This window comes from Homalodisca vitripennis, chromosome 6 (assembly GCF_021130785.1).
Source record: "Homalodisca vitripennis isolate AUS2020 chromosome 6, UT_GWSS_2.1, whole genome shotgun sequence".
NCBI lineage: Eukaryota > Metazoa > Arthropoda > Insecta > Hemiptera > Cicadellidae > Homalodisca > Homalodisca vitripennis.
Genome location: NC_060212.1, coordinates 35,749,500 through 35,765,530, shown reverse-complemented (window position 1 = coordinate 35,765,530; position 16,031 = coordinate 35,749,500). Strand labels below are relative to the sequence as shown.

The 16,031-nt window shown below is 34.7% G+C and overlaps 1 protein-coding gene across 2 annotated transcripts in view; it reads left to right on the top strand.

The window, feature by feature from the left end:
* The window catches only part of LOC124364280 (ubiquitin-conjugating enzyme E2Q-like protein 1), a 65,434-nt gene extending 50,366 nt beyond the window's left edge, over positions 1-15,068 (top strand). For both annotated transcript variants that reach the window (XM_046819627.1, XM_046819628.1), the window contains 3 exons: positions 5,242-5,618; positions 6,722-7,027; positions 9,733-15,068. In XM_046819627.1, coding sequence (XP_046675583.1) covers positions 5,289-5,618; positions 6,722-7,027; positions 9,733-9,864 — 768 coding nt within the window. In that variant the 5' untranslated portion in view covers positions 5,242-5,288 and the 3' untranslated portion in view covers positions 9,865-15,068. The remainder of the gene's footprint in view (positions 1-5,241; positions 5,619-6,721; positions 7,028-9,732) is intronic.
* The last annotated feature ends 963 nt before the right edge of the window (positions 15,069-16,031 follow it).

Here is a 16,031-nt window from a genome sequence, read left to right as displayed (position 1 = left end):
CGATTACGAATGTAGCTTTTATTTTTTTTCATAAGATATACCTTTTAATAAACAACTTCTGTGCAAAATCACAGTGCAACTTGCCGTTTAGGAGTTACGTATTTACAAAAATAAAGAACAATCAGGCAAACGTTGAAGAAAGCGAGAGTATATCTACGTTCATGAGAACTTGGATGTAAGGAATATCCTCGCCAAATGCATCCCAGCATTCCGATTTCTGTTGTTTCCCGCACCACATACTGATTACCGGATACCCACAAAATACTGGCAATCTTAATTCTGCATCTCTCTGAGGTCGTACAGCCCGGAAAACCGCCCGCTTCTGGCACAAATTTTAAATCGCCTCGTTTAATCAACATAGTTAGAAAACACAGTTAAAGTTATGAGGAAATGTTTGGTTTGCACTAAAGAAGAACCCATTATGACAATGGAGATTGTATCAAACAGCAGATGTTTATGGAAAAAGTTAAAAAAAAGCAAAAACACGTTTATGTTGAAATTTTATACATGAAAAAGTAAGTCGCCCACTACTATACATTTTTAGTCGGTAAGTTTCGTCCGCGAAAACGTTTGAGGAAATAAATCATACTATATCAAAATACGTTTTACGATTTGTTGTGGTGAACAGTTCTTCAGAATCAAGGTGGCAGTGAATTGTACTTTGCATTTTTCGCGTTATAATAGACTCGGTGCTAAGCCAGTACCGGATTTTACTGTAGTGGTAACTTTTATAGACCTACAGAAGGCATATGATAAGGTACTGAGAGAAAGGATATGGGAGAGTATGAGAAAGAGAGGATTGCGTGAGGGAATAGTAGAAAGAATAAAGAACCTGTACGGCATATGTAAAAACAGGGTAAGAATTGAAGAAAAATATACGGAAACTTTTAAAACAGAGAGAGGAGTAAGGCAGGGAAGCATATTGTCACCTTTCCTTTTCAATATTATAATGGATGAAATTATTCTAGAAGTACAAGGAAACAGAGGAGCAGAAGAACTTAAGACAGTAGCATATGCGGATGACATAATGATATGGGAAAATAGGGAAGAAGAGTTAGAACGAGAGTTGAACAAATGGGCAAAAGTGGCGAAGAAATATGGTTTAGAGATGAACATACAAAAATGTAAAGTAATGAAAATAGAGAGAAGGGAAGGAAATAACAAAGACGTGTTAGTTGAAGGAAAAAGACTTGAAAAGGTGAAGGAATTCTGTTATTTAGGAAGTATCATAACAGATATGGGGCACAATAAGAGAAGAGATAGGAAACAGAATATGGAAGAGTGGAAAGTTTTTCAATTTGGTGAAGAAGATTGTGTGGAGTTGGAACATTGGGAAAGAATCAAAAGTATTGATGTATAAATCTTATTTCCAACCAATTTTATTATATGGAGCAGAGACGTGGACGTGGACTAAAAATGATTTAAGCAGATTGCAAGCTGCAGAAATGAGATTTTTAAGAGGGATAGAGAAGACTACAAGAAGAGATAGAATAAGGAACGAAATAACCAGAGAAAGATTGAAGGTAGTTTCACTGCAAGAGACAATGGAAGGAAGAAGAATACAGTGGATGGGGCATGTGAAGAGGATGGGAGATAATAGAATGCCTAGAATAGCACTGGAGAAGGAGGAAGGAGGAAGAAGACCAAGAGGAAGACCGAGAGGAAGATGGGAGGACCAAGTGTGGAGAGACATAGAGAGAAGGGGACTACAGAAAATACAGGTGGAGGAAGAGGAGACCTGGAATGATAGACAAAAGTGGAGGAGGCTGTGTACGACGACCCGTGATAACGGAAACGTCAGATGATGATGATGATGATGAGATACGTAGTGTTATAATATCAGTGTAATAAAACAACAGTGTTATCCTTTTTTGATATTGTAAAAGTTACAACATATATGAAAGCCTAATCACAATGCTGTAAATAGATAATGTGGTGACAACTTTTTTCATCGCAGTCCTAAATTACATGGACCTGTAATACTCGTAAATCAGCAAGGTCGTCACTTAATAAAGACAGCAGAACCAGTTAATTGGATATGCATGATTGTGCCCAAACAATTAAGCACTCTAGCTTTCACTTACTCCAATGCAATCTACATTCCTCAGCTAAAAGCCTCATTTATACTGCTCCATCATTGTTTATCATTGTTCAATGTGTCACAAGTTTTGTTTTGTTTCTAAATTTTAATAATAGGTTCTTACAAATACAAGGCTACAAATGAATATAAGCATGAATATTTCATACTTTCGTTAAAAGTTTAGTATGTAGCTTTTTTGAAACTCAAGCATAACTTATAAAGAATGTCAGTGAAAAATATCTAATTATCAATAATGGGTTGAAACTTATTATTTCACCTAATACGTAATTCTTGTAACTTTATTGGCGGATCCGGCTTCATATAATTTCATATCTCTCTTTTTACCTGTCTGTCTGTCCACGCGATATCTAAAAAATGAAGTGGTCTATAATAGACTTGAACTTGTGTATGAAGCTTTATTTCTATATGAGCAACAGTGGGTTCGATGATGGTGCATGGCATTCCAAGGGGGTTGGCTGAACGTTAGCAAATATTTTTACATTGGTGTTATGGTGTTTTACATGTGGTTAACCATGATGGTAACGAAGAGATGGCACAATAAATAAATTTTTAAACAAGCTTGGTACAATCATGAGTTTTTAAAATGTGAAATATTAATACATGCAGATTATATCTAAAAAAAAGAGTGCAAGTCAATGTTAACAGTTGGTAACAAGATTCGATTTCAGTCCACTCTTGGCCTTGTAGTACTCTCCTCACTCTCATCGGAACTTTTCATTATTTAAACTCTGCTGTGAAAAATAACACAATGGTAAAAGATGTAAATGTATCATATGGATATCGATAAAGATCATTTGCAAACTTTAAATTTTGCATGAAACTACATTTCTACTTATAAAAGAATGAATTATATGACGGTGCATGTTCAACTATCGAATTTAGCTAAGCCTCATTAAAGCCTATGCCTTAATCACGTTGCCAATGGTGCAGTATAGCGGGTACAACGGTTTATCGCAAGATAACCGGATCAAGCAATGTTGAGCGTGGCTGCTGCTTGGATGGGTGACCGCTGAGCGATCCTGTCCTTGGAAGCAGCCTGCCTGCCCGGCCATTCGTGGTGGTTCGGTTCGGAAGTCACCTCTAAGCCCAGGTTGTTAGAAAGGGCTTCTTAGCCCTAACTTCGCCTGGTAAAATAAGGCGACTTTACTTTACTTTAATAGGCTGACACAATTTCTTATTTTTGACTGCCGGCAAAGTAAAACTTTCGTTTCTTTATGATGTTTTCTGTCAATTTGAGCTTAGGACATCTTGAGAATGAAATGAGCTTTAGTTAGAAATTTTGTATACAGTCTTAGCGAACCTGTTACGCAATCACATGATGTGGCGCACTCCACCTACAGTAACAGTTGGTAACAACTTGGTAACAGTTAGTCTTGTATGCCATGGTAAAGTTTATTAGTAAATTACCATTCATGAGATGCGGTATTAGTGTCATCCTCGTAATAATGCCCGAGTTAAGGGCGATAAAATTGGTACCAGCTCCTGTCTTAAGAATAAATTTTAAAAACGTTCCTAAATTTTCAACATTAAATAAGCCGATACAACTGTATTGAAGGACTCAACAAAACTTAAAGAAAGAATTATTGCCGAACAGTTGGCCAAACTGTCTTTTAACCTTAATAGCAACCAAGAGGAACCTGTGTACCAAGTTTCAAGTCTTTAGGACCTTTCTAGCAAGAGTTATCATACAGCTGGGCATACAGATGGATGTATGGCCATATTAGGGACCTGTTGGGTCCATAATAAATATATCGAATACCTTTACAATTTTGAACCTGATGAGACAATGAGCATCCCTCTTCACCTAGATTACACTACATTCTGTAGTTTCAGTGTCTCTGATGTCGAAACGATGCAGAGTTCGTTTTGAGCTCCTTCGTTGCCAACAGTTTTTGGATCTCTTCTGACGAACATGACTCCAGATTCCAGGAGTCTAGTCTATGACAGTGTCAGATTTCAAATGCTACTCCACTAAGAGGAAAGTCAACAGGAGTTAAACCCAACATTCACATTGAATCAAACCTTTCCACCATAGCCACAAATTCTTTTTAATAAGTTTTTATGCTTGTACTATAAGTATATTACGTGTTTGTTTCTTTATAAACTGAGTATATTTTAAATATTTTATAATACTTAGAGCTGGAATTGGTACACAATCCAGCGAACTTTCATCTAGCATAGTTCTTAGCATCTGCTTCAAATGGATTATTCGGAGTCAAATGATGACCATCTTATGTTTAAGGACATTTTCTAAGGTAGTTAAGTGCTTACCTAATTGTGGAAATAAAAAAACTGTGTGATAACTTATTGTTACTTCATAGAGAATTCACATATATAAATCTAAACAAATGGAAAATAATTATTAGACCAGCGGGGCATAACCCAGAAGGATTTTCGAAATAAGAGTAGGCCTATCTATATTCACACCAGGAGCCTTACGAAAGTTCATACAAAATTTTAGTACAATTGGTTGAATCGTTTATGCACGAAAGCAAAACAAACAAACAAAAAAACACTTTCGTATTTATAATATCATTCGTTTTTTTGTTTGTTTTGTAACGATGGAAGGATTGTGAAGGAAACATGATTTTTGTTACTGATTGTATTGTATCACTGCACCATGGCAAGTGTCCGGAAAAATCTAAAAACGCATAATAATGTTAATCACCAAATATATATATATATTTTGCGTTGACAATGTATATTACATTGTAGTGCTTAGTCAATAATACCAATTTTCACGGTATTTATCTTAAAAACTAAATCCATTCTCTCGACTTTCAATCCAGTTGCACGCAGGCACGCATTCGTACAAATACAAACATACAAAATTCGTGGGGTCAACCCGCAGGTTTGAAACACTACCGCGAATATCAATTCCGAGTGTTCTTCATGAACTCGTCTACTGAGTAAAAGGAATAAGACGCCAAGTAACGTGTTAATTGGGGTTTTAATTTTTTTATTGGTTTCTAAATTTAGTGTTTCAGGGAAACTGTTAATGAGTTTGATCCCAAGTTGAGAAAGAAGGCTGCTGTTAAAAGGCATTAATGTACCAAACACTATAAGCTTTACAGCTATTTCAAACAAACAACTTGTTACCAATCTTTCCCAGTTGATTGCAAGACGTCTCTTGTTTCCAGGGTTAGGTCTCATCTCCAAGAGCGAATGCACAGTTAACGTCTCCACGATGACTTCCAGGTCCAAGGAGAAGATGGCAGCAGCGTTCCGCAAGTTGTTTCGTTCTTCAGACAAGCTGGTGGAAGGGGAAGGGGGGAGCGGCCAAGCCAAGTCCGGAGGATCGCCGGCACGTCGTCTGCTCAGCAGGCACCGCGACATCGTGACTCCGGCAGAGGCCGGCCCCCTGGAGCCCCCGGCACGCGCAGGACTGTTCAAGAAGAAGCCGGCACCAGGCGCGACTCCCGAGACCTTCACACAGAAAACTGTCCGAACTCGGCGACTCATGAAAGAGCTGAAAGACATCCAGAGGAACGAGAGGAAGGAAGATCCCGTGTTCACAGTGAGTGTTTAAAGTTCAAACTTACTTAAAACTAGTATCTCATCGGAGTAACACATAATGTTTCCAGGAGTGGTACATTACTACAAATGCTCTTATATTGGATTATGGTATGACTTGGTTAATAAGTAGTATAGTTCAAAGTGGAACATGACAGTTGAATGGGTAGGGAACCTTGGTACCCCACCAGATGCTTTGGCAAGCTCTGACATGTGGAGTAAACATACTTTCCCTGCCCACTTTGGCCTGTAGTGGCTGGATTCTTGCTAAGTCTCTCCTTCTTCCAAGTTGGCATGGACGAGGCTGAAGTTAGTTTACAGTCTTCCTTTTCTGGGTATTTTCAATAGAATCTTGGAAAAAGACAGGCCACGGTCCTTCCTACCCATTGTGAATATCCTTATTGTCCTGTAATGGGAGTTTCAACTGACAATAGACCTAACAGACTTCTACTTCAAAAGAAAAGACAATTCAAACAACTCAACTAACAATACCTGAACATGTTTGTAATGGAATTTTAAATGTAATAAAATACTATTTCACATAAATCATTGTAGAAAACAAGACAAGAGCCTAATACATATCAACCGTGTGTTTACATTTTACAACAAACAATTCAAAACTTTTGAACCATTTTATTCTTTTAACCATTGGTTGGAAAGTAGAGGCTAATTATTAAGAGCAATACACTGCCAAGATGACTCAACAGTCAAACTTTTAAAACATTTTATTTACACTATATTTACGACACAAAAACAAAAGAAACAATAAAAAACCTCTTAGGCCTAAGTGTATGGAGGTTCCTAGGTTCTTGCTTTTTCTGAACTCGCTCCTCACATCCTTCCAGAGATTTCTGTGCGATTCAAGTATTTTTGAGGATTGCCATGTTTCATGTATCTTGAACAAGACAATGTTACTCCTGTGGTGTAAAAGTTAATCAACCACTGTTTTCCAAATTATTTTTACGATTAGATACATTGGCTATTCCAATATCATGTATCTAATTCCAGTATTGTGTGGTTATCTGTTCATATATTTCATTTATCAAAAGGTTTAAGTGATATCAAGTTTTACAGTTTGTTTGTGTGTGACACAATGAATATGTGCAGGTAAGCCTTGTGAACGACAACCTGTTCGAGTGGCATGTTCGGCTCCACCGCATAGACTCGGAGAGTGATCTCGCCGCAGATATGAGGGAGCAGCACATCTCACACATCTTGCTGCACCTTACGTTTCCTGACAACTTCCCCTTCGCACCGCCGTTCATGCGAGTCATCTCGCCGCGTATAGAGAGGGGCTTCGTCATGGAAGGAGGGGCTATCTGCATGGAGCTGCTGACTCCCAGGGGTTGGGCCAGCGCCTACACCGTCGAGGCCATCATCATGCAGTTCGCCGCCAGTATTGTCAAGGGCCAGGTCAGTATTCAATTTATTGACAAAATCAAATGTACAAGCGATCTCCAACAAGATGATAATATAAAATTAGCTTAACTCTCTGAAGCAGTGGTTCCTAACAGGTGGTACACAAGATGTTTCGAGAAATTAAAATAGGTATTTTATATTTAACTTCACTTTCAGTAGCCATTATTGTATTATAGTTCCCGTGTAAGTTCATCTGGCTACTCATCATTACAGTCAACCAACACTAGCTCAGTCTAGCGGCAATGTTAGGTACTACATCTACTAATGCTTAATGTGCAGTATGATTTCAGAGTAAAAGTGGTCACGTATAGAACCTAACATATCAGAAATTCAGAAAGATATGAATTCATAGGACAGGTTCAATGTTCTCACTGAAAGTTTTTAAAGTTGTTGAGTTGAGTTAATGCATTGCTTTGTTCATAAATCATCATTTTGATTTAATAATATTCATTTTCATATTATTGTAATCAATACTTTTCTCTGTATATCGAAATTAACACACACACACACACACACACACACACACACACACACACACACACACACACACACACACACACACACACACATCATACTTGTTTTTACTTCATTACCAACTTTTTCCTAAGAAATTAATAATATAAAAAAGTGTATTGAATTTCGCCTGATCTACATATTCTGACATATTGGTGGTCTTACTTTTGGTTTTTTAAATAAAAATAAAAACATTACACTTGTTGAATAAACTATAATAAACTTGTGCTAGCATCAAATTTAAATTTCATAAGAACAGTTTCTATCTTAAAGTAAAATGGGTAGATAGTTACTGACTAATGTAACTCAGATTATTATGCATGAAATCTACCATTTAAGTTTAAGAATTTGAAGGGGTCCGTGTAAGTAAAGTGACTGATGAGGGGGTCCTTGAAATATTTTTGTTGGGAACCACTGGTCTGAAGTATCCATGGCATAAAGTACAAACACGGTCTTCTGGATATATATTCTGACTTTGTGGCATTAACATTTCATTAGGTTCTTTTAATCACAACATGGAATCTTCAACTATGTACTGCTGGTGTTCTTGTTCCTGTTCCATTACAGTGAAGCAGTACTAAACAGTTTTAGAAGTGTATGGAATATTACATTTTAAATACCATACATGATTTGTAAACATTTAAGTCCCATAATAAGATAACAATTGGGATTTTTATAGATTATGTCTTTAAATTGTCTGAAATTAAAATAAACAAAAAAATTTGATGTAAATTTTGGGTGATAAATCGGTTTTTAGGTGTTTGAGATTTAGATATGAATTTGTTTTAAAATATTCGTCCAAGGAGTAAAATGCATAAGTACAAAGTTCTGTTTTTTTATTTCTTTTAAAGAAATAAGTTGTTAAATACTACATTTATTGTAAAATGATAGAGTTTTTTATTATTTTTCATGTCATGTAGTAAGTCGATTGTTCCAGTTTACTACAAGGAATGAATAGATTATAAAACCAATTATTTATAAACAGATCTTGAAATTTCAAATATATATATAAACTTTTGGGAGTGTCGCCATTTGGGCTGAAGCATCTAAGAATTCTCCCATAAGATCAACATACAGAGGTTATACAATTTATTTATTCATCACACCCGGCTCATGTAATACAACGGCCTGCCTCTCAGCAACATGTACCCGTAGAGTTCAAATATTCATTGGCACTTACATTCACAAGCAGTCTTATCATTGCGTTTTCACAGTGGGTGAGTGGCTATAATTCCCCCTCTCTCTGTTCCAGCAGTGCTTTTCTGTTTTACATACTTTAAGAATACATGTCTCTTACGATGTTTTATCTCATTATATAGAGAGATATGTATTGGACTAGGCACAGATCGAAAATATACTAGCATTTCCAGTTGACCTCGACTTGGAAATCGAGGTATCTCAAAGATAAGAAACAGCCATTAAAATAAATCTTCAACTGTACACTACAAAAGAAATTCATAGGCTCATCAAGAGCACAATCAAAACCCCATTTTTTAAACTAACATTATAAATATACATCATGGATAACAAAAGTGTATAAACATTTATAAAGAAAAAGAATGTAATAGCTAACTTACTTACTTCTTTACTAAATCTTTTCGAAATCAGTATTTCTGTTTAGATGTGGCTATCTGTTGAATACAAATACAATACATCAGGCACGTATACTGTACACTTATAGATAGCACACACACCTGGATGACACGTACACCTTGACATCTTCAAAACCATTGCTTTTTTTAAATTGGTCTCCAAGAACAGTTCACTGAAAAGCAAAGTTTATCAACACAATATTTCCTCCTGTAATATCTTCTTAAGAAAGTGGTAGTAACCAAATTACATAGACATTTTAAATTTACATTTTTGTTAATAAAATTAAAGTAAATGTTTAGTTTCTTTTGCAAAAACATTGTTTTCTGTAGTTAAAATATAAATTTTGGGATCATTATTCTCATCACTACAACGGCAACACTCAAATGAAGATAGAAGATGAAACTACATACAAATTTTTTGGGAGATCAGTGTGAATTTCTCTGAAGTACTAAATGGTCTAAACAAAGAACCTTTTGTATAATAAATTGTGTATAATGGAACTCAGCGGTTATTAAATAAAGTGGGAGCGTGACCTCGAAGCCACTAAAATCAGTCATCTAAGATAATAACCATCAATATTGAAATGTTTTCAGGGGAGAATAGCCAAGAAGTCGAAAAGCAGCAGTAAGGACTTCACACGGCGTTCTGCGGAAGAATCATTCCGCAGCTTGGTGAAGACCCACGACAAGTACGGCTGGGTCACACCGCCACTCTCTGACGGATAAGTCAGCTGACTCCGCAGCTACGTCAGAGTGTCTGAGACTATTTCAGGTTAATACTGTACATGTTACATCATGATCTCTGAGTCTGGGCACTGGCAAGCATATTTATTAATATACATACATTCTTCTTATGTTCTGAATCATGGAACCAATTAAATAAATTCTAAGTTAAGATACAATATACTCTTGAGTGAAATTAAAGTGTAGAAAATATGGTGACAAGTAATTTTTGATAAAGGATAATATCAAATCCGGGTATTAGAAAAAGTTCTGTAACAAATAGTACATTTTTCATTAAATATTGGCAGTGGTTGTCTGCTATTGAGATAACGTATAAATTTAAACCTCCAAGAGATTTAATAAAATAACAATGATCACTTCCAAATACATATGATGCTGACTAGAAAATGGATTATAATCATTGATAATACACTATACCACAATTGTTCAAAGGTGGATCCTATTAGAAGATGAAATGTGTGTTGTATTTTGACATAAACGAGCAGGCAGTGATGTTAGCACTTCAGACCAACTCATTACAACATTCTAAATACAACGTTTCATTAGTTAATCTTTAAAAAGATTTAATAATCCACATAATTCAATATAACTAATAATAAAAACAGTTGAAAATATAATATGTTAATTTATTAAAAATAGAAACAAATAATACTCAATAATAACAACTTATGCGGGCTAACAAAAGATTTTCCTCTGTTTATATCTATCTGTATTGAGACTAATACATTTTTATAAAACTGTGCCATTTGGATGTACCGTGCAGGGTGTCCACTTGTCACAGTGGGGATGTGGCATTAGAGTGACAGTGGGCATTGTGAGGTGAGTTGCAATGGATTGAGTTTTGGAGTTTAGCTTTTGTTGCAAAATCTCAGTGTCTCGTATTGTGCTTTACCTTAGCGATAACACAAAATATAATCATTTTTAAAGCAGATGCTGGAAACTGAGGATTTTTCTGCTGGAAACCCTTTCATAAAACTGTACTAGCAACACTTTACTTGTCATCATTCTTTTCTTGTTTATTTATTAAAATGATGAAAAATGAGGGGAGTGGACCTCTTACTGTATTTTAATTATTTTTTGTGGCCAAACGTACATTATCTGCTACAAGTGATTATTTAATTAGTTGTATGATTCTAAATTATTTTATTGTAATAAATTTAGTTGAATTTGCAAGCTATATTTACAATTGTGAATTGTATTAACCCTCTCCCGGGCAAACGCCTCGAAACGCCTCGGCAGGGCGCCTGGCTCAAAAGTCCAAACGCCTCCAATCGCCTCCAACTGCTGTATCAACGCCCTCTGCTTTGTGCTGCTGTCATACGGTTGTTTAGGGAACTAATACTGGAAATATCTATTGGCAGTGTCATTGTTGCCTTGTTTATTCATAGTTTTATGACTAGGGACGCTATCTAGGATTAATAATTTGAAACGGTTCATTGATTACTTCATTGACGGTGATCTAGTTGTTTAGTAGTAATTCTTTCTGACTTGTGCTGCTATGTTACGTAATTTGATGAACTATTTGAGACTTTTTATAACCACTCATTTACTGAAATCATTTTGTTAGTTGTTTTCAGAATCAATCAAAACAAGATTTTTCATGTAAGTTTGACTTTTTGTTTAATTTTAATTTACCTCATAAGTATAATATTTAAAAAAAATAAATACAACATTATTATAGAGGATTTAATCATCTTTGTAACGATGCACAATACATAATAGTTTCATTAAAATAAAGTTCTTAACTTAGTAAAAACGCGAATAAGTGTCCCCTCGTATCAGAGCGCCCGATATAATTCAGCCCAGTAGCGCCAAAAGCACGTCGCGGTATTCGACCGGGAGAGGGTTAACTAACAATGTAAAATAATAATTTAGTGTTTTGCTTATAGTGTTCAGAACTACAGAGAACATGATACGTAACATGAGCGTTTATAGTGTTAAGTAATTGTGTTTCATTATTATATTTCCTCTATACTATAAGTGTGCCAAACATTGGTTATGTCTTTCAGTGCTGTCTTAGCAAACCAGCAATACGTGTGGTTGTCTCTGTAATGTAGTCTGGAGTTTGCGGTGTACCAGGCGGTAGATAGAACAAAACTTCACAGTACTTCCTTAACTTTGTTGTTATTTGAAATATTTTTTGATCTGGTTTCTTGGCATCTTATTCTGAGACAGATATTTTATGTAAAATGGAGTTAAATATATACATATTGTAACCAAAGGAATAGATAAGTTTTGACTTAATTTGTCATTCGGGTACCTATATTTGAAAATTACCAAGATGTATTTTATGAATTTTAGAAAATCAATATTCTTTTATATTTTATCCAAACATTAGTTTTTAGATTAAAACACAAAAGATGTCTAAACAGTTTAAATTTAATTTTGGGTAAAAATTAAACATAAAACTGTGGTAATTGCCGTTCAAAAGATCAAATTTTTTATAAAACTCACAATTTACATATGATTTATAAATACTTTCAGAGACAACATTTTCATTTAGTATTTATAAAAAAATATATCTTTTTGTTTAAATACAATTAGTCCAAACTTGTTCATACAGCATTAATGATAAAATTAGCCATTAGATGGTTAAAATTTCATAAACCAAATTTACATGAAAATTCTCTTTCAAAAACAAAGATATTTTTTGATTTTGTACAAAAATGAAATTATAACCGTGGAGAACCCTAAAGATTTGTAATGTAGATATAGTAAAACACATTATTGTATATAAGGTAAGAAATTTGTGCCTAATTTTAGTACTACATTACAGACGCAATTATTTGAAGTTGATGGTATCAAGCCTATTTCTGATACTTCAAATTTTGGATAGCGCCAACTGTGATTAAAATTTTTCTTCCAGTTGATATTGATAAAAACTGTACAGCAGTATAACACACATATACCTACTGCTAGGTTGACATTCAGCATTTATAACTTTTTTTTTCCCTTGGGGCGGCCTTCTGCCATGCACTTAAGCCTCAAGGGCTTTTTGCACACCCCGGAAACACACCATGAGGCCCACCAGTCTACAATTTCAGCAGTTCCACAAACCGCCGAAAACAACCTATCAAGTCCTCCTGGGAAAATTCACCACCCCTGTCCAAACTACCAAAGATGGCATACCGCTCTTGCTATTGTGGGGCAATCAAAGATCAGGTGCTCAGCAGTCTCCTCCTGCTCATTACACCTTCTACAGAGCGGATCCTCCTGAAGGATGCTTATAACTTTAGAATTTAATGGATTCTTAATGAAAATCGTTTTTTGGTTTTTTCAATATCTTCAAATTAAGCATATAATTTTTGCTCATTTCAAATTGAGAGTCATCTTATTCCTTCGTGATAAGTTATGGAGCTGCTGTTTCAGAATAAGTTTGCTGCGAACTGAGATCATACATCTCAAATAATAAACAAGTGGAGGTAAATGTAAGTCACTTGTCAGCTACCTTGCGTAGTACATCAGCAGAACGTTGAGGTACATAAGGAAGATGAAAGAAGTAGTATTTATTGAATCTGAGTTGGGGTGCAATGTTTTTCTGAACAATATAGGCTGCTCTCTCCTTAAAAGCGGATGAAAAGATGCACAACTCTTCAGACTCTCCTGTCTGCCAAAACGTTTCTGCATTGCGAAAAATTGGGTTGCATTTCAATGACAAACAAACATCAATATATTGTATGTTAAGCTAGGTTATCCACCTGAGATGTCCATTATTGTTGGTAGTATAGGTTAGGCTTTCAGACGTTTGTCCATTTTCTAGTAAATAAAACATTTTTTTAATATTTACTTAAGCGTATATTATAAATGTGATATGTAAACGTTTGAAACCAAGAGTGTTAAACCTAGTTGAAACGGGGTTTCATGCTTAGTTGTTTACTGTTTAAACGTTATTTAAATTAAATTCATGATTTTTATTTTAAACTTGTAGATTATAGGTTTTTTTTAGTTGCAGTTACTATACGTTAATTTGATAAACCTACCTATGTAATGGTGCAAGTTGATTTTCTATGTTTGTTCAAACAAAGGAAAAAGAAACAACTGATGTTTTTTCTATAAATACATCTGAATTCAAACTTGATACATTTTGTAAGACAAATTACATTCTTGGAAAAAGTATGAAAATACTTGATTACTGCTTATATTTATTACATCCATTAATATTATTTATCACGTAAATTTATTATGTTGTTCGTAACATCATTACGAATTTTGTATTTAAGTAGACAATTTCATTTTAGTTGTAGGATTAAGTGAAAAATGTATTGAACCTTATAAAACATCAAATAAGCCTGTTGCAAATAATATGAGACACTAGGAGTCCATTTACTACATTCCTTTTTACATTTTTGTACTTTACAAATTTTTATAATCTTTAAAGATTGTCGTCCGGGGTTCTCTTCCGCCCCTCGCTCAATACTCAGCCGAGCAGTGTGATATTGTTTACTGTAGCAACATACAAGTAGCTTTAGCCGTACCGTACAATATGTTAATGGTATTTGTATTTCAATATTACAAATTTGTGTCCTAATGGGGAAGAGATGTACAGCGAGAAATTTTAATTTTATAATGGATAATTTATGTTTGTTCAGAAAATATGATAAGTTGTCTGTCATTTGATGCTGTATTATCTCTCAAATGATAACAGCATGTATTACTACACGTCCATTATTGCATCACCTTTATAGATGTGAGTTTTGATTATCCAGAATCTGAACCGTCAAATTGATTTCAATAAGTCACAGCGAGAAGTTGAAAAGGTACAGTTTCAATGTGTAATATACTTACTATTGCTTTGATCAAATGTTCAGGAAGTTTTACCACTTTACTTCTGCCTCATATAATTTTAACAATTTGTGTAAAAAATTATTGAGCGTAGTGAACACAAAAAATCAAAAAGGATAAAAAACATAAACCCAACTTATTTAATAACTTGAAGTGTTAAATATAGATAATAAATGGTTTTGCTGTTATAAAAATTAAAATGACAATAGTTTTATAAAATGTTACTCGTTGTGTCTGATAGATTAGGTAAGTGTCCAGCAGACTTGAATGTATGCCGTTCATGTTCATGTATTCTCAATTTTTTTAAATGTATTCACATGTAATCTGCAGTTGCAACTTCAATATTCTTTTGTAATATTAAAGTGTTTATAAATGTTACCAAAAATAAAATACATGCAAAGCGATCAGTATTTGGTGCATTATTGAGTTTTTACCCTTTATACTCCTAACATCTCCTGCAGCTCGAAATTTCCATCAGCTGCGCAGTGTTCTGAAATTCTTAACAGCTAAAACATGCTGAGAAGAAGAGCAATGAAGTTAGGAGGGTTAATTATTATCATTTTATCTTTTTTTTAAATTATATAATTGATTTAACATGTATATAATTGATCTTAATCATCATCAAAAAAACCTTATACTGGTTGTCAAAGATAAAAAAGCCCATTGCTTTTCAGAAGTAAGGTCATACAAACCTGCAAGATTGAGGCTTTCTGTACTTATTTTATTTAGGAGGCATATCCGGAAAGTGAATACAGTAGACCCCAATATCCGTACCTCTAGAACTATCCTCTTCAGCAGCAGGTGTAGATGAAGTTACATCAAGAGTGCTTAAAACATGCATGTTCAGTTGTGCCATCCACTCAGTGGCTTTTAATAAAGAAGCCATTGTCTGCGGGGATCTTCGCTTTGAAGCAAAATATATAAAAAGTATATCCCCTTCATACATAAAAAGGAACACTCATACGCTTCAAATTTCAGATTTATAACTTTTGTGTCATCGTACTCCAAATTTTTACAAAACATTTACTTAACAGTCTTCTAAACAAACAACCTCCTGACTGATAGAATGGTTTTTCTGGCTGAAAAATGTATTTTTACCACTCTAACTGATTTATTTGACCATATAACTAATAATATTGAAGTAAATAATTCTGTCACCAGTTTATTTCTCAGTTTAAGCAGTGTTTAATTGCTTGGATCATCGATTAGTCATGGCTAAAATAAGTTCACAGGGTATTAATGATAGAGCACAGCACTCACGGCAAGATTTAAGAGCTACCTAAGTGAACCAGAGCAGATAGTGACAATAGATAATCAATGGAGCGAGGGACAGAACATTATCCCCACTACTAGCTCTTTATTGAGGT